Source organism: Mastomys coucha, unplaced genomic scaffold, assembly GCF_008632895.1.
Source record: "Mastomys coucha isolate ucsf_1 unplaced genomic scaffold, UCSF_Mcou_1 pScaffold1, whole genome shotgun sequence".
NCBI lineage: Eukaryota > Metazoa > Chordata > Mammalia > Rodentia > Muridae > Mastomys > Mastomys coucha.
Window position 1 is genome coordinate 31,168,694 of NW_022196891.1, and position 22,214 is coordinate 31,190,907.

Sequence of the window (22,214 nt, forward strand, 5' to 3'; positions counted from 1 at the left end):
ATGTAAATAAAGAAAATAGCTAATAAAAAAAAGAAGTGCCAGGTGGTGGTGGTGCACACCTTTAAACCCAGCATTTGGGAGGCAGAGGCAGGTGGATTTCTGAGTTTGAGGCCAGCCTGGTCTACAGAGTGAGTTCTAGGACAGACAGGGCTAAACAGAGAAACCCTGTCTGGAAAAACCACACACACACACACACACACACATATATACATATATATATATATAATCTAGTGTGGTAGCATATGCTTGCCTAGCACTCAGAAGTCTAAGGTAGGTGTATCATGAGTTAGAAGCCAACATAGACTTCATAAAAAGACCTGTCCAAAAAAAGGAAAAAGAATCAGGCCTTTGATAATACACACCTTTAATCCCAGCACCTGGGAGACAGAGACAATTAGATCTTTTCATTGGGCCAGCTTGATTTACAGAATCAGGGCTACAAAGCCGGGAGGTGGTGGTGCATGCCTTTAATCCCAGCACTTGGGAGGCAGAGGCAGGTGGATTTCTGAGTCCGAGGCCAGCCTGGTCTACAGAGTGAGTTCCAGGACAGCCAGGACTACACAAAGAAACCTTGTCTCAACAAAACAAAACAAAACAAAACAAAACAAACAAACAAAAAACAAAACAACCCCCCTCCCCCAAAAAAGTCTCAAAAACACCATAGTAGGTAGGTAGATAGATAGGTGATAGATAGACAGATAACAGAAAAGGAAAAAGTCCTAAATCAACTGATATCTCTCCTCTTCTTGCCATTCTCTGAGGGCCTCTCACTGCAAATAAAAGAAAGCCTTGGCTCCTGATTGGGGCCTGCCTGTGAGGTTTCTCTCTCTAGATTTAGAGGCTTGTTTTCTTGGAGGATGGCCTGTAAGGTATATAGGACCTGAGTCAGGGTCTTTGAACATGTTGTTGTTTTAGAGCACTCCTCTGTAGGTTTACCCTATTGCTGCCCCTTCCCTGCTGCCACTGAGCCCGAGCTTGGATGTTTTCTCTGCTGCCCTGCATCAGTCGCTGGCTAATGGAGCTCAGCGCCACTCAGGACCATTTCCGTCTTTCCGTATCTATTGGGTGGTCTGTTAGGTTTTCCTGAACATTTTTTGTTTTGTTTTGTTTTTTAAGATTTATTTTATTTATATGAATACACTGTAGCTGTCTTCAGACACACCAGAAGAGGACATCAGATCTCATTACAGATGGTTGTGAGCCATCATGTGGTTGCTGGGAACTGAACTCAGGACCTCTGGAAGAGCAGTCAGTGCTCTTAATGGCTGAGCCATCTCTCTAGCCCCTGAGCATTTGTTGCAACCAGAAATGATCATGTTTGTTATGTGTATTGTTTGTCACTGTTCACTAGCCTAGAATCCTGAGCTCCAAAAGGACAGACACTTTGTTTCATTTGATACTGTATCTATAGCATTTTACAGAGAGTACCTGGCCCGGAGAACCATGCTCAACAAGTCTTTATTAGCTCGGGGGTTATGAGAGAATCTTGATAGTTGATAGTGATCTGTTCATCAAGAAACACTAGGAGAGATGCTGGGGCTGCAACAGCGCCAGGAGCCAGAGAAGGGCCGTGGGCATAGCATGGTTAAAACAATACAAGGGAGCTCAGGACAGCCAGGGCTACGTAGAGAAACCCTGTCTTGAAAATGCAAAACTAAAATAAAAACAAATAGAAAATTAAAAAAAAAAAAAAAAAAACAACAGATTATAGACCCAGACAAACTAGGCTAGAATCTGCTTCTGTTTAACTTGCTCATGTGATCTTGGCCAAATGACTCAGTCTTTTTGAAGCCCAGCTCCTCCCCTATCAAGGGAAGATCATGACAGATGTCTACCCTCAGAAGGGTAGCAGAAGGGTTCTTTTGTTGTTTAAGACAGAATCTCATGTACTTCACGATGGCTATGACTTTACTCTGTAACTCAGGCTGGCTTTAGGCTCCTTACTCATATTGACAACCCATAACCTTCTGTAACTCCGGTTCCAGGGCTCCAGGGCTCTCTATGGACGCCAGGCACATGCATACATGCAGTCAAAACACTCATATACATACACTAAATATTTGAGTTGAGCGTAGTGGTGCATGCTTTTAATCCCAGCACTAAGGAGAATGGGGTGGTGGATCTTTGAGAGTTCAAGGCCAGCCTGGTCTTAAATAAATAACTAAAGAAATGTCTGAACTTCTGACATGTGTGCTTTTACCTCTCAAGTGCTAGGATCATGGTTCAAGGGTACTTGTAAGAACTTAAAAAGATCATCCACATACTCATACTTGGCATGTACTAGGAGCTCCATGAAAGTTTACACGTCTGTAGAAGGAATCTCTCATTCTTGACTGGGTCTCACTCAGTAGCTTAGAGGCCTGCCTTGACTTCATGGCAATCCTCCTTTCTCAGCCTGCCAAGTACTTGAATTACAAGTAGTCTACAATCACCACTCTCTTACCATGGAAGTTAGCTTGGCCTTCTTTTTCTTTTTTTTTTTTTTTTTTTTTTTTTTTTTTTTTTTTTTTTTTTCGAGACAGGGTTTCTCTGTGTAGCCCTGGCTGTCCTGGAACTCACTCTGTAGACCAGGCTGGCCTCGAACTCAGAAATCCACCTGCCTCTGCCTCCCAAGTGCTGGGATTAAAGGCATGTGCCACCACTACCCAGCCAGTTTGACCTTCTTTTCATCGAACGTTTGAAAGGTCCAACTCCCTGATTTCTACATTGCTGTCCAAATCATACTTTTGTATACACCACCACTCAGAGAGACTGTCTGTCTGTTACCACCAGATTCCTACTTCTCTGAAGGAGTTAGAGGAGTCAGAAACAAACAAACAAAATCAAACAAAACAGAGAGAATACATCTGAAAGAGGCCAGACACCTCTCTAGGTCCTCATCAACATTGCAGTTAAGGGCAGCCGTCAATCTGCTGCACAGTGTTTGCTGGTCTTGGATGTCCTTGATAAGGATGGGAATTTGGCTGAAGTCAGCATTATCCTTTAATCCTGGGGGGATGAACCATTCTTGCAGGTTGGGGATGGTGAGGAACCCCCCCCCCTTGTGTCCTCCCCAAGGGGTTCAGCCTTGTTCTCCTGACAATCGTTGTTTCATCTGGAGAGGCCGGAGCTCCACACAGTCTGGCCACACTGTCTGAAAATCTGAATTAAAAAAAAAAAAAAGGAGACTCAAAAAAAAAAAATTCAAGTTAGTTGGGCTAGATCTAACTCTAGGCACAGAGGCAGAGAGATCTCTGTGCGTTCAGGCCAACTTTATCTACATTGGAAATTCCAGGCCATAAAAGGGGTGACCAAACAAAACAAAAAAAAAACCAGTATGGTGGCAGACACCTGTAATCCTAGCTTTTGGGAAGTAAAAGAGGACCAGGAGTTAGGGTTATCCTGGGCCACATAGTGAGTTCAAGGTCAACTCAGGATATCATGACCGCGCACCTCAAAAACCTCAAACAAAACAAAAATTGGAAGAACTTATTATATCTTGGCTTTATGCTTGGTACTTATTTTGCCTAAGGTGTTATGAGATTGGAACCCAGCCACGGGTGTGGGGCGGGGGAGGGTTGGCTGGGGAGTGGTATACACCTGTAATCCCAGCACTACTGATCAAATTTTGAGACAGTGGAGGCTACATAGAGAAACTCAGTGTAGACAAACAAACAAACAAAAACAAAAAACTAACAAAACCAAACAACAACAAAAAGACATGGGTCACAAAGTGGGCCCTGGGTGTGATGGGCTGTGAACAGAGGGCAGAGGGGAGTGAGTGGAAGAATGGAAATGAGTAAGCCTCAGCAAACTTCAATCAGAAGAGACACGGTGTAATTCCTGGCTTTCTGTACTGTGGGGACAGTGTTTCTGGGGTCGGCGAGGAGACATGGGCAAGGGAGGGGCGAAGGCTGAAAGTCAAGATTAGCTAGGCATTTGAGGAAGACTTGCTATGGGTAATTCCTAAGGGCTTTCTAGGGAAAGAAAACCAATAAGATTTGTGGCTACGTATCCATGTCATACACATAATCTGTATCACTTAGATATATCTATGTATCAAGAGAGAGACTGATTTGAAGGAATTTGGTTAAACCGCACACATTTATTGACAATTCTGGAAGCTAGATGCCCAAGATCAGAATGTTAGCTTGTTAGTGGGACTCTTTCTCCAAGGCCTGTCCCCTTTGGCTTGTGCCTGGTGGTCTTCCAGCATCTTCACCTGCTTGTCCCTCTGTACCTTTGCACGTCTTTTTTAAAGTTGCCAAAACTGTAGGAAAAAGTAGCCCTAGAGCAGTCTATTCTCAAACACAGTCCATCGTGGATCACAAAAAATCAACTTCACAAGGCTCAACCAGCATACAGGTGTGTCAGTGTATAAGGAGATTTTCGTGAAATGTTTGCTCCTATGTAAACAAAACACTGAAGTTTGCTACAGTCATGGTGTGCAGCCACAGCTGCCTAGAAGGAAGTTGTGGGACTCAGGCAGAAGGTGAAGGCACAGCTGGTGGGCGATGAGGGGAGGTCCTGATTGTCTGATAGTTTTCAGAAGCCAGCCTAGTGTTTGGGGAGGATTAAAGGCAGATGCCGACTGACTTTGCCATTCTCATCCTGGCTCAGCTGTTATTATGTGATCTTGACTGATTAATGGGAGTCTCGGTGTCTCTTTTTTCATAGGGTTGGTGTGTCTAGTAGACTATGAATTACTCCTGGCTATCAGCCCGACTTGTGTGACTTGTGACAGAGCAATAATACAGTATTTCAGATTCTCTCTCTCTCTTTCTCTCTCTCTTTCTCTCTCTCTCTCTCTTTTGGTTTTTCGAGACAGGGTTTCTCTGTGTAGCCCTGGCTGTCCTGGAACTCACTCTATAGACCAGGCTGGCCTCGAACTCAGAAATCTGCCTGCCTCTGCCTCCCAAGTGCTGGGATTAAAGGTGTGTGCCACCACTACCAGGCCTCTTTCTTTCTTTCTCTCTCTTTTTATACACATTAGCTGTTCGTGTCAGAAAAATGTAAAAACAAAAAAGCCTCCTTTGGCATTCAGGAAGTCATGCTATGCTGAACACACAGTGTAATTTTAGTTGGTTGGGGAATTTCAATTAGACAGATACGGAGATGCTCTGGAAGGTTCCAGCGCGTTACATCCCAGGGACAGAGACTCCTAAACACGTAAGCTATCTGAGGAACAGGCCGTGCTGAGAGGAGTTAGGAGTGCAGGGGGATAAACAAGGAGTATCACCCTCTCACCCTTCAGGAGCACAACATTGCTCCTTGGCTCCGAACTAAGGGAGGTTGAAGCAGGAGGACTGCTGTGACTTTGAGGTCAGTTTGTGAATCTGAGGCCATTCTGAGCTGCACAGAAAGACCCTGACTCCAAAACAAACCATAAAAATATTAGACACTGTTCCTTGACAGTCTCAGGTCTCCAAAGTGGCCCAACCGGAATGGGTAGGAGCAGGAGCGCCCGAAGCCCAGGCCTTGGTGAGGATTACTTTGCCTCTCCCAGCCCCTGTGGGTAGGGCCAGCGCCACCGTGGGAACATTCCACAGGAGTGTCTGATCCCCACAAGGGTCTGTGTCTTTGGGACTCACACCCAGTTACACCGAAGGTGTGCGTTTTCTGGCTTGCAGTTGAGCTGCTGAGTCAGCAGAGATTTTGGGAGTGGAGAGGGGCAGGGTTTGGGACTGAAGCTCTGGTGCAGTGCCAGTCTAGGAGAGGTCTTCCCCTCCTCCCTTCCATTGGATGTGTGCCTCAGAAGTGTGTAGGGATGAGGCGATGGTGTTTAGTTAAAAGATACTTCCCCTCTCAAGACCAGATCCGCTTTCCAAGGACAGAGCCCCGTAATGAGACCCTTTATCATGCTGTCAGCCGGGGGTGGGGACCAAGAGAGTTCAGATAGCCCACAGGGAAGGTCTTGGAGCTGAGAGGAAGGGATACTGGTTCCAGTGGAATTAAGCAGAGGAGGGGATGGGGAGGAAGTTTTATCTCGCTGTGTTCACACACTGCGTGGGCTGCCCAACACTTCGACACCGAGCTATTGTGAGACAAAAAGAGTCTTCTCGGTGTCCAGCCCAAAGCTTCATCCGCATACAATTGGAGTCACAGAAACTCAAGGCCATTTCCCCTCCCTGTCTACAAATATTTGTGGTGCAGCTCCCACGTGCCTGGTACTGACTTTACTCCATCCCTCTAGCGGCTTACTGAGGGGTGGGGCACGTGCTGAGGAGTTCGCAGGGACTACGCTGACAAACAGATGCCGAGCTATAAAACTAGCAATAAAGAGTAGCAACGAGACGTTTTGGAAAGACACAAAACAAGCAGAGGGGACGTCCCGTGGTGGCCCCAGGGGGACACCTGACACCAAATATTCCCGAGAACGAAAGGTGCTGAGTTCAGATGTTGTCACTGAACTGGAGATGAGAAACTGAGATGGTGCAGTGCCGATACTTGGGAAAATAGGAGATGGGTACGGGAAAATACGGGTGGTCGTAGACTCGACACACTGAAGTAAGGCCAGAGCGGAAGGAAGGGACAAGGACGACACGGGAGCCCCGTCGAGGCGTCTGCCGTGCGGAGGGGGTGGGGAGCGGGATCGACACGTGCGCTACGTGCTGCCCTGGCCGCCGCCCCCTCCCGGGATTCCGGGGAGCCAGGCCTGCCCCCTCTCATCTGGGGCTCCGACCCCGAGCCAGGCGGGAGGGGTGGGGGCGATGTGGACAGAGAGCGTTTGGAACTCAGAAGCCCGGTCTCCGCCGCACGGCGACCGGAAGGAGGATCAGCGCCTCTTAGAACAGCAGGCAGATTTAGGGCACAGGCTGCGCTCTTGGGGTGCAGGCCGGAGTTGGAGCTCAGCCTGCTGGGGGAGGTTGGGGTCTGACGGCCGAGTGGGCCGGATGAAAACATCGATCCCTAGGGATGCATCTAGAGGCTCTCCAGCACTCATGGGGTGGCTGGGGGACGGAGTCCGGGGCGGAGGCGGAGTGTCGTCCAGGAGTAAGGAGGGGGGTTCCTGGAGACGTGGCACTCCGAGCGGGCTCGGTTCGGCTCCGGCCGCCGGGGCTGCAGCCCCTCTCTCCCCGGGGAACCTGGCGCCGTGGCTCCGCCCAGTCCTCGCTCCCAACCCCCTGGGAAGCCGGGGCCGGGCACCTCCAGGCCGGGGTTACCCAAGTCCGGCCTCTGGGGCGTCCAGCCGGCCCCACACTAGACAATGCGGCCCGGGCCCCGCCCCCGGAGGCTGATGCGGCTCGGGCCGCGGCCAATCATCGCCTGTGGCTAGGCTCTTTAAAAAAAGAAGAGCCGGCCGCGGTGTGGCTGTCAGCTGGCGAGGGATCCCTCCGCCCATGTAAACACACATCATAAAGGGCAAGGGGAAGCGTCTTCTGGGGGGCGGGGGAGCGGTTGCCTTTAAGTAGAGATCCCTCTCAGGCCCTACGTTCTCTTAACAAGCTTGGCAACCGTCGGCTTCCTCAGCGTCTCAACATCAGAGTTGGTGTGGAGCCAAACAGCTGCTGCTTGATCTGAGAGTCCTAGCATCCCCTCGTTTAGGATCACTACCGGAAATGGAGGAAGCAAGACTAGTAGACCTTGAAAGTTGGGAGAGAAGATGCCTAGGTCATAGACAACTGAGATTTTTCCTAAGATCGTATCTTCCAGTTACATACCCACAATTCATGTATGTCCAGAAGTCTGAAAATTATAACCTATTTGGTTTGTATGATGCTAACGTCAAGGGTGAAAGTACTGTCCTCTCCCAAGGCAGAGAACATGACAGAAAAATCCAATTCCGGGAAGGCCCTCAGACACACACGACACATATAACACCCAGGGCCAGGGCCAAGAGCGAAAACAAAAGATTTTTTTTTTCAGTCAACATGAAGGATCATCTGAAATTCTAGCCTTTGGGAATGAGGTCAGCCTGCCCTACATGGTGAATTCGAGGCCAGCTTTGGCTACAAGTATGCAATCCTGTTTCATTTTTCCACCTCAATATATATATATAATCAGCAAGGTTTTTAAATGGCAAGCTGGCAGCCTGGTCTACAGAGTGAGTTCCAGGACAGCCAAGGCTACACAGAGAAACCCTGTCTCGAAAAAAAACCAAAAACCAAAAAACAAAAACAAAAATGGCAAGCTGGGTGAGGTGAGATGTCTTTAATCCTAGCACCTCCGAGTTCAGCCTGGTCAATATGTGAGTTTCAGGCTAGTCAGAGATACATAGTGAAATCTTGACTCAAAAATTTGGTAAATTCTATACTTCTTTTCTAGGTTTCCCACCATTTTCTAACCTGCTGTATCACCTTATTATACTTTTTTTTTTTTTAATGAATAGGTTGGTACCTGCTTCATTGGTTCCATCTCATCTGCAGCAGGAGACGACTTATTCAGGCTCCAAGTCCCTGTAGAGCTAAGGAAAGTTTTGCCTTCAAGAATTACTGAAGTGTTTTGGAGGCCAGGTACCTACCCCTATGGAGCTTATTAAAGAATGGGACCTTTCTCCCCTTTACTGAAAAATGTTTTGTATTTTTTACATTTTAGAAATATTTTAAAATGTGTTATGTGTTGTTTGTAGAGGCCAGGAGAGACCTCAGAGCCTCTGAGGTTGGAGTGAAGAGGCAATTGGGAGCTGATGGGTGTTGATCTGGAAACTCAGTTTCCATTCTCTAAGGCAGAAGCAAATGCCCTTAATCTGCTGAGCCATCTCTCCAGGCTTGTTTTTTTGATGCAGGAGCTCATTATGCAGATCTGGCTGGCCTGGAACTTTGTGTAGGATTATAGGTGTGTGCCACCACATCTAACTTCTAACTTTTTCCTTATTTAAGCTGTAGAACCATGGTCTGTGTGTGATGGGATACAACTGTAACCCCAGCGTTTAAGAGGTTGAGGCAGGAGGATCAGGAGATCAAAGTCACCTTTGGCTACATAGAGTGTCCCAGGCCAGCCTCAGCCACATTAGTCTTATTAAAAATTAAACCCAGAGGCTCAGAGAGATGGCCTATTCTGAAAGGAGGGCTGTGGAGCCACTGATCCCTCCTTATACAGTGCCAAGCAGTCCTTCCATGTGTTTGTTTTCGTTCTATATTAAAGAAATCATTTTTGTGTTCAAGTTCTACTTATGACCTGACTTTTTCTGGTCTGGGGCCATCCCCCATCTTTGTTTTTCATAGTCACTTAACCTTTCAGCTCTTCCTTTGCTTCCTCTGAAACACTGGGATCAAACCTCCGATCTCTTTTCTTCAGACCTGTACCTTTCAGCCTGTTGAAAATCTGTGTACCAGAGACATCCCAGGCTCAGGCTGTTGACCAGTGGGCACCCCTTCCCTAGAATGACATGCGCATGGCATAATCTGGATGCTTATCCCAGCAACACCAACTGGTCAGCCCCTTAGTATGCTGTTCTTATGGAGCCTTCCTAGTCTAGCTTTTATTTCCTACAATTTCATTTCAATCTATAGCGCTGCTGAATTTATTTAGGCCCATCGTTCCTTGACTGAATGACTAGAAGATTCTTTTGCTCAATCCAACCTTGTATGTGTGACTTCTCTGCAACAAACCCCACTTTCCAATAAATAGTCTGAACTGTTGGATTTGGTCAAACACTTAAGCCCCTCACAGACTAAACATTCCCGAAAAGCACTTGCACTTTACACTGTGTCTACGACAAGCAAGTGCTCGAAGAGTTATTACTATCCTTGCTATAGCTTGTGTCTGTTCTTGCTGTCCTGTGTTCAGGCTGTTTTCTCTACCTGGAGAATCCTCCGATTTCAGTACTCTGCCTCTCGGGTTTTCCTATGTAAATCCTTCGTGGCAAAAACATATGACGTGATTGATCGACTGTAGGTAGCTCTGTTCTCTCTACTAAGACTGTTAACTTCTTGAGAGCAAGAATTCTGAAACTTGAGTGGTCAACCGAAGCCTTAAGGAGAAACATCCCAGGCGGAAGGCCCCTGCCCCTCCCGGCTAGGGGGCGGGGCGAGACCTGGCTCGGGGTGGCAGCGGGGACTTTTTTCCTCGCCGTGGCGGCGGAGGCGCACGGCGTGGGGTAGCGGCAAGACGTCGTCGTCGGAAGGCTGAAAAAGCCCTAGGTGTTGCCGTTGCTAGTAGAAGTCGGACTTGTCGCCCGAGCTGTGCCTGTGCACAGGTTCCGGACGGAGCGGAGCTCGCTGCCGCGGTTGCGGAGCTTGCCCCGTGCTCGCCCCTGCCCAGTTCGCGGTGATGGAGCCGGCCACCGCGCTGCCCCCAGGCCCGCGCCCGGCGCTGCCCCTTGGGGGCCCGGGCCCGCTGGGAGAGTTCCTGCCTCCCCCCGAGTGTCCGGTCTTCGAGCCCAGCTGGGAAGAGTTCGCGGACCCCTTCGCTTTCATCCACAAGATCCGGCCCATCGCCGAGCAGACTGGGATCTGTAAGGTGCGGCCGCCGCCGGTGAGTCAGCCAGCACCCCGGATCCTGCTCGCGGCTGGGCTGGGGGGGAGGAGGGAGCGAGGACGCGCGGCCCCGGAGGCCGGAGGAGGCGCGGGGGCGGCGAGCAGTGGTCCCTGCGGGCCCAGTCAAGTTTGGGGCGGCCCGGGAGGGTGGGAGATGCGGCGGAGGGAGGAAGGCGCGAGGGCTGGTCCCGGGTGGCATGCGGGCCGTGAGGGCGGGCAGCGGGCTCCGGCTGGGCGGCGGGAGGGTCAGGTCCGTGCGGCTCCCCGGGGGCTGGAGCGCTGCACGGCCCGGCGGCGGTGCGGGCTGGAGTGGGTTGGCAGCCGCCGGGGTGGTCGCTGGGGAGTCCTCCCGAGCCCGGCTGAGACGCGGGCGCGGAGGCAGGGCTGTGGGCCCGCACGGCTCGGTGGCTGGTCCTCGCCTCCTCCTCTTCTTCGGGGTGCGGGGGTGTGTGACGGGTGGGGGTGGGGGGGGACTTGCGAGTTGTCGTGCGAGGAGGAAAGTTTTCAATATGGCGGCGGGAGCCCCTGGTCCTTTGTGTGGTGGCGGTGTCGGCCCGAAGCTGCCCTCACCTGAGCGCCCCACCCTCCGGACCCGGGTCCCCCACCACCACCTGGTCCCTCGGCCTCCGGGAGTCCCCGGGGCGAGCTGGGGGCGGGGGGCGGCCAGCGCCACTGGGGGCGGGGAGGAGCCGCCGGTCCGGTCTGGAGCGGCTTGGCTGAGTGGTGGTGGGGTGTGCAAGGATTGGGGAGGGGGGCACTTTGAGGATTGTGGGGCCGGGCCCGGCCAGGCGGCGAGGTTCCTGATGCTCGCCCGGCCTGGCGGGCGGACTCTTCCCCGCGGACTTCGGGCAGCACCGCTTTGCTCCCGGGAGAGGCCTGGCTGGGGCTGAGCTTGGAGGGGAGATGTCAGAGGAGCTCTAGGAGGTTTCCTCCTGGTCCCTAGCCTTCCCTGCTCTCGGGCGCCTCGAGCTTTGGGGGGGGGCGCTGCGAGGGGTGGGGTGTCCCCAAGACAGCCCTAACGGCTGCAACGTCCGCGTAGAGCCCGGCCCACTCCTTCCCCGGCCAGGCCCCCCCCCCCCAGCCGGAACTGGATGCGCTGCGACACCCCAGGTCTTTCGCCTACCTTTTTGGGATGACCTGAGTCTGAGTTGGCCGAAGCGACCGTTGGACCGGCCCGGACGGTTGGAAAGGTTTAACTGCCTTGCCTACCGTTTAAGAATTTTCTATCTTCTTCCCTTGCTCTCAAGTGGAAGAAGACCCTCCCCCCCACCCGCGCCTTTCACCCCCTTCCCCCCTTAAACTTGCTCTTTGTAATGGCATTTTGAGTAACGGTGGGGAAAAGCCTGCTTTCGAGAGATCCCCCCCAATAAGCCTTATCTTTTCACTACCCCCACGAAAGAAAAAAATTAAAACACAGAGGCCATATTTTAGTTGCTCTTGGACAACTTTAAAAAACAGAAATGAAGTGCCTCAGAAAATAACTGGCCAGGTCAGCGTGTGTGTGTGTGTGTGTGTGTGTGTGTGTGTGTGGAACGTTTGGAAATAGATTCACTACTTCTGGTGAAATGGACAGGGTCGATCGTTGTGGCTTTAAGGCAGATTTCTGTTACTGTAGAGGCCTGCAGAAGTTACACCCTTGTCTGGTTAGACCTAAGGGTTTGATTCTGAAGTGGGGACCACGTTTCAGACATTGAGCGATTTAGCTTTATCTTAATGTGCCAGGAAAGATGAATGTGGCTGTTGCATGTTTGCACTAGTGGGGTCTTATCTAGAAATTAGGAAACTTGTCTAACTTATTAGAAACCAGAATCTAAGAGGAGCTGGGTTCCTGTGACTTGTCCTCCATGTTGGCATTGTGGCATACTAGGACTGGGTAAGTCTTCTTTCTTACCGTCTTTGCCTTTTATAGAGCTGTTTTCTTCGAAAAACAGAGCTGCTTTGGTTAGGTTTGGCTGCCCATTTCCTCATGTGGGCTAGCAGCTTAATGGCAGCCTTTAGGATTTGTGCGTTTGTTTTGCTTTTTCCCATTCTGAATGTCACACATGATGGCCACCATTTTCTATTGAGAATACTATATACTACAGCCTGAGAGGAGAGAGGTAAAGGGGAAGAAATAATGTACAAACATAACTGTTTTGGAGACTCCTTTGTGTGGAGGGGACTTGCTTCTTCCTTTGTTTAACAAAACTCCTATGCCAGTGTGGAAGAGTTTGCCAGTATTTGCTGTTGATAGAACCACAAACAGAAAATCCAGAAGTTGTAGCTCTTGAACAGAGGGGTCCTGGAACAAAGGCTTCTTAAGAGACCATAAACAGTCTTTGTTTGGGAAGTGTTTTGTGTTAGGAAAGCTGGAACAAGTGGTTTCATATAGTTGAAACGTGGCAACAAAATAAGCCTTTAAGAAATAAATATTTTTTATGGTGTAGCTTTTTATAATTCCTTTATCTCTAGATTTCTGTTCATTGAGTTTTTGGAACTCTAGTGGCTAAATTTAAGAGATTTGGAGATTGGGATACACTTTTAGTATGTAAGGGGAAGAATCATAAAAGCTTTTCTATTTCCTTTTGTTCTTAGCTTTAATCTTTAATTAATGGTACTTAGATAGCGTTGGTCTGTACCTGTTTTCTTACTGAGGGTCTTGCCCTGCTTTGCTTGTGAAAACTTAGGGTGTTTACATTATATTGTGTATGAGTGCATAAGAGTTAACAGATACAAAACAGCAAGGTAACTGATAAAATGATGAGTCAAGACTATATGAAAACCTCAGGTTTAAGACAGTACCCAACCTTATTTCAAAGAAGTATAAGGGATAGCCAAGCTTTTTTCTGAGGCGAGACATTAAATTAATTTTACTTGTTTTTTATTTTCTTCCTCTTTGAGTCCTTAAATATTTAAGTCCAAATGTTATTTTCACTGTGTAGTATTTGGCTGCTTAGTAGACATTTTCTTGAGTTTTTCCAATGTGGTAGCAATGTGTGATAGCTTTCAGCTACCTAACACAGCTGCAGTTAGACAGAGTCCACAAAATCCTCCTTCCGTAATGACCAAAAGTCACATTTAAATCAAACCCCAGATGGCACAATAAACACTATTTTTTAAAATTTTAACTCCTTTGGTTGTTTTTAATCTTCATCTTTAGAGCCATTACTTGTAAGACTGTTGTAATGAAGTCAGCATCTCTGAGTGAGCTTGTTAATTCCACTTGGAGAACAAGGAGAAATTGAAAATACAGTTTGTAAGAAGTGCTAATTACAACAGTGCTTGAGAGGCAGGGGCGTGTCCTGCTGTAGCTTTGGCCAAATCCTTGAACCTGTGAGGTCTGCTGGGGTTAAAGCAGGTATGTCACCACCACACCTGCTTCTCTGTAGACCTGGCTGGCCTTGAACTCTAAGATCCATCTGCCTCTGCCTCCCTAGTGCTGGGTTTAAAGGTGTGCGCCATCACTGTTCTGCATTTTGTTTTGGTTTTACATCGTGTGTGTTTACGTTTGTACACATGTACACATGATATACTGCAGTACACGTGTGGAGGTCAGAAGACAGTTTATAGAACTCTGGACTCTCATTTGTGTTCTGGGATCAAATTCATGAACTTGGCTTGTTTAATTTGGAGGGTAATAAAAGTCAAGGATGTTTGCAATACAGGAGTGGGTAGGCAGAAGTTTGCTAAAATGGCAACTTGCTTTTAGAGGGTTTAAAATATATATTACACATAGATATGCATATAGACATATATAGTCTATATAATTTATATGCAATAATGGGATCGTTTTATAGACTTGCCACCTTTTTGTTTTGTGATTGATTTTTACTTTGTGTTTGGCCTGTATGTATATATATGTGACCATGGGCATGGCTATCATCCAGAGGCCAGAAGAGGGCATTGGACACCCTGGAAATTAAAGAGGGCAGTGATCTGCCGTATAGGTGTGAGAATCAACCTGGGCCCTTTGCAGAGCCTTAGTTACTGAAGCATCTGTATGACCACTCATTGCCGTCTTAGGGGGTTCACATTAGGACATATAGAAAGAAGTAAATGCCGGGCCATGGTGGCGCACACCTTTCATCCCAGCACTTGGGAGGCAGAGGCAGGCAGACTTCTGAGTACGAGGCCAGCCTGGTCTACGGAGTGAGTTCCAGGACAGCCAGGGATATACAGAGAAACCCTGTCTTGAAAACAAAACAAAACAAAAGGCTGGAGTGGTTCAGATTAAGAGCATTTGTTGCTCTTCTGGAATGCCCAGGTTTGATTCCCAGTACCCACTTGGTGGCTCACAACTATCCATATCCAATTCCATTAGATCTGTTGCTGCCTTCTGACTTCTACAGGCATAGGCCCCCGTGTTGTGTTCATATATATATGTGCAGGCAAACACTTAATACATATAAGTCTATGATTTATTTACTGTGCAAACATGAGGACTGAAGTTCTTAGTCAAATATCCAAACATCCACATAATAAATTGGGTATGGTCTACATCGTACCCTTGGAACCCCAGCCCTGAGTGGGAAGGAGACAGGATTGCTGGGCTTCCCCTGGCTTCCTGCCTAGTGCAGAGAGAGAGTGTGAGAGAACTGTACTTGGTGCCCTCTGGTGCATGCACTAGCACAAGCACATATCATGCATGCACCAGCACAAGCACATTCACACATGTACACAATACTCTTCTTACATAAAACTTTGAAAATCACCTAAACCTTTTTTTCCTGGATATAAGAATACTTTTTTTGAGAAAGCCATAACTACCAGGGTAGAAATGCAGTTTTAAGCTTCTCTTTGTGCCTATGTTTGAGTGTGAGGAAGTGAGCAGATGCACAGTGTCCTGCTGTGCTGTGGCGGTCAGAGGACAGGTCTCAGGAGATGTGTTCTCAGGCCACTGCTGTTTTTGCCAGGTGTACTTCTGGCTAGTTACCGAGAAAGCTTCAGAGTGCTGGACAAGATCACAGAGGCATGCTAACATCTGGCTTTTTCTTTTCTTTTTTTCGAGACAGGGTTTCTCTGTATACTCAGAAATCTGCCTGCCTCTGCCTCCCATGTGCCACCATGGCCCAGCCAGATGTGGCTTTTATATGGGTCCTGGGGATAAACCTTAGGTTGTCAGGCTTGTGCAACAAGTGAAAAATATTTTCACCCCCTGTGCCATCTATCTTACCATCCCCTAACTTCTTTTTTTGTTTGTTCGTTTTGAGTTAGGGTTTTTCTGTGTAATAGCCCTGGCTATCCTGGAGCTCATAGACATCCACCTGCCTCGCCCCCCCCCCCCCCCCCCCCCCCCCCCCCCCCCCCCCCGAGTGTTGGGATTAAAAGCCTGGGTCAACATGCCCAGCTCTTTTTTTTAAAAGAAAAATGTTACTAGTATAGAAAATAGTTGCTGTAGTTATTTTTTTAGATAAAAGCAAAGAACAACATTCCTGGAATGAGGACCAAACTGATTGTAGAGAACATGTGAGGTTTTGTCTTGTTGCAGGTGCACAGGTAACACTGCAGCAATTCAGAGAGAGCTCTCTAGTATTCCCTGAGCAATGGTCACTTGCCTAGTTAGAGTGCTTGGGTACAGCCAGTGCTTGGGTTGCCTTGCTACAGTTTTCAGAACTTGTAAAGAAACTTGATCATTTTGAGAACAACTTTTAGCAGGTGAAGAGGTGTGGGAGTGGGTGGTTGGATTCCCTGTCTGCCTTGTTCCATTGCTGGAATTGGCCATATTTTCTATCAGCTAATTTGGAAGGTACTTTCTGCTCAGATTGGCCCCTTTGTCTGTCAGAACAGTTGAGAGTCAGGAGTGCTCAGGAAAGAGAATGAAGTAGCTAAGACTCTTAACGTGTTGGTTAGATTCTTGGTAAATTTGCTTCTATGCAGTTCAGCTTTCAGCATTGATACAATTGCTGTGGTGAGAAAAATTGCTAGTTAACATTTTTTATGGTGTCAGTTTTTTCTTCTTTTGGTGCCAAAGATGGAAATCCTTGTTCATGTTGGGCAAGTTCTGTAGCACCGAGGGCTATATATTCTCAGCCCTTGTTTTGTCCTGTTTTGAGACAGGGTCTTGATATTTTTATTAAGCTAGCCTGGAACTCCCAGAGCAGCCCAGGCTGGCCTCAAACTCAGTACTATGCTTTAAATTCTAGGATTACAGGAGTATCTAAACATACTGGGCAAACATTCCCTTTAATTTTAATTTTCTTTAATTTTAAAATAAGTTATTGCCAGGCATGATGATGCATACTGTAGTCCAGCATTGCAAGGCAAGAGGATAGAATGATGAAAGCCAGCTGCTAATCTTAAAAATCTGTTTCTTTCAAGAAATATTGTTTTAGGGATAAACATTTTATCAAATCTGTGTGTGTTGTACATGTATTCTTAAAAGTCAGTTTCTTATGTAAAAAGGAGGGCTATTTTAAAAGCTGCCTAGACTTTTTGGACATCCGTATTCAGATTTGTGCATGCAAATGACGGTGTGTTCATTTCATGGCATGTGTACTTGGAGGCCGGAGAATAATCCTGAGTGTTGGTTCATGCTTCTTGTTTGAGACAGTCTGTTTCTCTACTACCTATGCCAGGCTAGCCTAGTCTTTGCACTTCTGCCTCTCCTTGCCATCTTCCATAGAAGCCCTGGAATTTCCAATTGGATGATTTTTCCATGGGTTCTGAGGATTCAGATCTTCATGTTTGTGCAGCAAGCTCTTTTACCCACTGAGCCATCTTCCCAGCCAGCCCTAGAATTTTTTTAATCTGATTGCATCATGACCTTGGATAAAGTCTGTTTACCCCAGTGTGTAGACCTTCTCATCCGCTCTAAAGGGATCTGACACTGACCTAGGGCTACTGTCTAGATTAATTAATGGATTGCAGGAGCTTAAATCTTCAAGATTTTCCCCCACCCCCCTTTCCCATTGCTAAGAAGAGTCTGGGAACAGATGTAGCAAGACAAAAACGTCTGGGCCAAATATATATCCCTCCTTTTCCTACAGAGAAGAATTGATTTTAATGAAAAAGCCCAACAACATCAAAGCTAGAATAAGAACTGGGCATGGTGGTACATTCCGGTCTGCATTAGTTTAGAGGCAGGTGAATCAGTCAAAGGCCAGCCTGGGTTACTCCTTATGTTCTAGGTTAGTTTTAGAAATACAGGGAGACCTCCCAACCCCATTTCTAACCCCCAACCCTAGAATATACCTGGATGTGATAGGTTATTCCCCAGCATTCAGGAGGCAGAGACAGAGTTATTGAGTTCAAGGCCAACCCAAGATATATAGTGAAATCTTGACTTTAAAAAATCCAAACTAGAGCTGGGTGATGGCACACACCTTTAATTCCAGCACTTGGGAGGCAGATCTGAGTTTGAGGCCAGCTTGGTTGTACATAGTTCCAGCCAGGAACTGTTACAGGAGAAACCCTACCTTGAAACAAATAGCAAGAAAACCCCCCAAACTAGTGGGTGCTGGAGTATGGAAGGTTAACTGAAGGGCAGCAGTGGGGAAGTCATGCCTGGTGAGACTTTTCAGTGATGGGTCTGTTTTGTGGTCATCTCCACTCCTGTAAGTAACCCCTCACCTGTCATCCAGGAAGTCCACTAAATTCACTGAAAGAAAACCCACACAGAGAAGCCTCCCCCACAGGAATCAAACATACAATCTTTCTTTTTATTTGTTTAAGAGGGATTCATGGTGTCCCCAAGGTGTCCATGAACTCCTTACCTCTCAGGTATTGGATTATAGCTATGCATTGTCATATTCTACTTTATTCCTTGTTTTATATGTGTGAATATTTTGCTTGCGTGCGTGTGTGCATGCGCGCTATTGAGTGTCTGATGCCTGGTCAGAAAAGGGCATTGGATCCCCTGGAACTAGAGTTACAAATGATTATGAGCTGCCTCATGGGTGCTGCAAATTGAACTTGGAAGAAGAGCAAGTGCTCTTAACACTGAACTATCTCTCTAATCCCTATTTGTTTTTATTTTTTAAATAAATTTTCGTATGTATTTATTTCAGTCTTTGTGAGTGTATATGCATATGTATGTCGGAATTCATGTACTTGTGCACCTGTTGAGGGCCAGAAAAGGACATTAGACCTTTAGAACTTGGAATAACAGTGTTGGCGGGTGCCCTCTTTGAGGTGTGGGTCCTAGGATCAGAACCCCGATCCTCATGATGGGGACAGAAGTGCCTTTAACCGCTGAGCCTTGGGCTCTAGCACTGCTGTGCTGTTCTTGAGATGGCCTTGCTGTATAGTTCAGGCTGACATTTTGGTTGATTCAGATGTAGGTTTTCTCAATATCTGAATCTTTAATGTGTGCGCACCCATACAATAACAGCAGTTGAATGAACCTAGGGCCTCCCATACGCTAGGCAAGCATTGTAACAGTGAGCTACAGCCCCAGCGTATTTCCTGCCACTTTTTATGTCTCTGTGTTTCAAATAATAGACAAACTTTTTCCAATGAAAATAGAATTTTTTTGTTTTTAAAGATTTTATTTTATGTGTATCAGTATACCATTGCTCTCTTCAGACACACCAGAAGAAGGCATCAGATAGATGGTTGTGAGCCAACATGTGGTTGCTGGGATTTGAACTCAGGACTTCTGGAAGAGCAGTCAGTGCTCTTAACCACTAAGCCATCTCTCCAGCCCCAGTAACTAGAATTCATAATCAGAAAAACTTGGAATTATGGGTCTGGAGATTTATGGTCTGATATTGTTCTTGTCAAGAACCTGATTGGGTTCCTGGTAGGCTCATAAGGAATCCAGCTCCTCAGACCTCCAGGGACATCTGAAGTCACATGCATATAGAGACATACATAACTAAAGCTTTGGAATTATGTAATCTCTTACATTACTTCTTAGGTGGACCTATATTTTATATTTTACCTCTCTTTGGTGGACCTATGCATTTTATACTTTTACTATGGTTTTACTACTTTGCTTTTGTGTCTGTATATATTAGTCTTAAGTCAAGCAACTTCATAATGCTTTCTAGAGTACTGTCCAGCTGGAGGGATGGCTTGCTCATTTGATAAAATGCTTGTCTCTATGAAATATGAAAACCTGAATTTGAGACCAAGAAATATACAAAACCTGGCTGTATGTGGTACATTGTAGTCATACAGTTGCTGGGAAAGCAGAGAAGAAGGAAGATGGTTGGGGCTCACTGGCCTGTCAGTCCAGCCTAATTATTGTTCAGCTGTAGGTCAACCAAAGACTCGTTTTAAAGGAGTTGAATGTTATTTCAAAGGAATTGAATGCCCTCTCTGACCTCCTCTTACACTCCACAAACACATGTGCACCTGCACACATACATATACACAGTCATTACAAAGATAGTTCCATGGTAGTAAGGGCCTGCTCTTAGTGTCTTTTGTGTATGTGCATGATGGATATGTGGGTGCATGTACCATGTGGGTACATGTACCATGGCAAGCATGTGGAGGCCAGGGGGCAACTTTTGTCAAGTTGGTTTCCTCCTTCCACCTTTATATGGGTTCCAAGGATTGGTTTGTAAGGCAGAAACAACTGCTGAGCCACCACTATAGCCCCTTGTCCTAAGTTCTAAGTCTTCAAATGTTAGGCATTTTAGTTGGTATCTCGTTTGACTAGGTTCTTTTCCTAGCTGTGTTCTCCATGTGGTTGGTCCTAGGTCATTTTGTTCATTCCTTTTAGTTTTTGTCATATTGACTTGGATCAAGATGGAATTTGCAGAGAACTGAAGTCTAAACCTAGTGTATTTTTAAAGCATTTACCTGGAGCTATGATTTTGTTTTTCTTTTTTTGGTTCTCTGTGTAGCCTTGGCTGTCTTTGAGCTCAGAGATCCAGCTGCCTCTGCCTCTCAAATGCTGGGACTAAAAGTGTGTGTCACCATGTCAGTTTTTGTTTGTTTGTTTGTAGGCATGGTTTCCCTGTATAGCTGTGGCTGTCCTTAGGACCAGCTTGTAGACCAAGCTGGCCTCCAAGTCAGAGATCCTCCTGCCTCTGCCTCCTGGCCACCATGCCCAGCTGGAGCTTTCCTTTCCCTAACCCCTTTCACAAACTTTCTCTCAAATTCATGGCTTTTTTCTTAATTGTTAACATATATACATTCCTAACTACATAAGTGCAACTTGCTTGGTCCATATTCTTGTATACGTATGATTATGAGTTCAGGGCTGACCACTTAGTATTGGATGACTAGTAGAACATTCCTAGTCATCTCTAGTTCTTTGTCTAGGATTCAGACCCTATGAGATCCCTGCCATGGTAGCATGTCTGTTGGTGTCATCCTTGTTCAGGTCTTGTTTAAGCAGCCATGTTGATGAGTCTCTATAGGTGTATGGTCTCTGACTTTTATTAGAGAAGCTCTCTTATCACACTTTATATTCTCCTGGCTCTTAAGAGGTTTCAACTTCCTCTTGTGATTGCTGAAGCTTTTGTTCAGCAGTTGTGTTGCAGATGTATCAGTTGGGGCTGGGCACCACACTTGTTCTTTGCATTTGATAGGTTGTAGTTTTCTCTAATGATCTTTTGATGTTTGAGAGTTGAGACCCACTCTGTGTGTGGCATTGACATGTATCCTGTAGGCTGCTATGGTAAAACACTGTTTTACTTTAATTGTATAATGCCAGAAACAAAGAACATTTCCTTTTACACCTAAATAATTACAAGGATCTTCAGGCAGTATCCTCCTAGTTTTCTGTGGTTATACCAGCTCATCATTTGGAGATATTTAAGCCAGATGGCAACTTCTTGTCTTTGCCAGGCTACATTTGAAGGTAAAAGACAGAAAGTAGGTTCTCTCTTCACATCTATACTCTGCTCCCCCCCCCCCCCGTTTGTGTGTTGTGCAGGAAGAGTAAAGAATGAAAAAGGTGTGTATAGAATTTTTGAAGTATAACCTCTACTTTGTAAAATTCAAAGTACTTAAGATTCCCTATTGAGGCACTTATCCAATATTATGATGTATTTTGGACAAATTGAGAACAGTAACCAGATTTCCAATATGAGGATAGCTTCAGGGATTTGTGTAGAGATTGGGTTTTTATTTTTATTTTTTTTTTATATTTCAATTATATTCATTCTCTTAGTTTTTTCTTTCATTGTTAGTCTTATGTCTCTTCCTATTTTCTGTTTGTAAAATATGTCTGTGCTATAAATAATGAGTAATTGTTCATCAGATTTTTTTGTCTTTTTTTTTAAGAGAACGATGTTTAGGGTTTGATTTGGGTGTGGTGTGTGTGTTTTGTGTGTGCATGCACCACATATACATGCATAGGACATTATTAGGCATCTAGTAAATGAAAACTTTAAGAGAAAGTTACTTAGTAGGATAAAAATTTCATGGCTTCTGGTCGCACTTTTATTATTATGTTATCCTGGACCTAGACTATTTCCAGAGTTTTCTTAGCTTGCTCATAAAGGAAAAATAATGCTGACCCATCTTTACATCCTGAAGTTGGAAGGAGAGAGACCGTGCGTGGTGGCACTAGGATTTGAGCCTAGACAATGAAGGTCTTTAGTTCGTGATCGTTTATTAAGAATAAAAATGCTTCTTCTTCTTCTTCTTCTTCTTCTTCTTCTTCTTCTTCTTCTTCTTCTTCTTCTCTTCTTCTTCTTCTTCTTCTTCTTCTTCTTCTTCTTCTTCTTCTTCTTCTTCTTCTTCTTCTTCTTCTCCTCTTCCTCCTCCTCCTCCTCCTCCTCCTCCTCCTCCTTAAGACTAATTTATCTTTTTAGTTTTTCAAGACTTTTTCTATGTTGCTCTGGTTGTCCTGGAACTCACTCTGTAGACCAGGCTAGCCTTAAACTCAAACTCAGAAATCCAATTGTCTCTACCAAGTGCTAGGATTAAAGGGGTATG

At 46.3% G+C, this 22,214-nt stretch overlaps 2 protein-coding genes across 11 annotated transcripts in view; one reads left to right on the forward strand and one right to left on the reverse strand.

The window, feature by feature from the left end:
• Positions 1-11,608, reverse strand: part of LOC116099574 (alpha-1,3-mannosyl-glycoprotein 4-beta-N-acetylglucosaminyltransferase-like protein MGAT4E) — a 21,092-nt gene extending 9,484 nt beyond the window's left edge. The window contains exons 1-2 of one of the 5 annotated variants that reach the window (XM_031383388.1): positions 11,521-11,581; positions 8,317-8,383 (exon numbers count right to left, since the gene is read on the reverse strand). The gene's annotated coding sequence lies outside the window, so the exon portion shown is untranslated. The other 4 variants (XM_031383398.1, XM_031383373.1, XM_031383382.1 and 1 more) reach the window with 4 other exon arrangements.
• The window catches only part of Kdm5b (lysine demethylase 5B), a 78,136-nt gene continuing 63,271 nt past the window's right edge, over positions 7,350-22,214 (forward strand). The window contains exons 1-3 of one of the 6 annotated variants that reach the window (XM_031383343.1): positions 7,350-7,651; positions 7,846-7,934; positions 8,309-8,432. Coding sequence is in view for 2 of the 6 variants with exons in the window: in XM_031383314.1 (XP_031239174.1) it covers positions 10,595-10,834 (240 nt within the window). In the remaining 4 variants the exon portion in view is untranslated. Of the gene's footprint in view, positions 7,652-7,845; positions 7,935-8,308; positions 8,433-9,998; positions 10,396-10,472; positions 10,520-10,567; positions 10,835-11,262; positions 12,271-22,214 lie in introns of those variants that run through there. The other 5 variants (XM_031383332.1, XM_031383319.1, XM_031383325.1 and 2 more) reach the window with 5 other exon arrangements.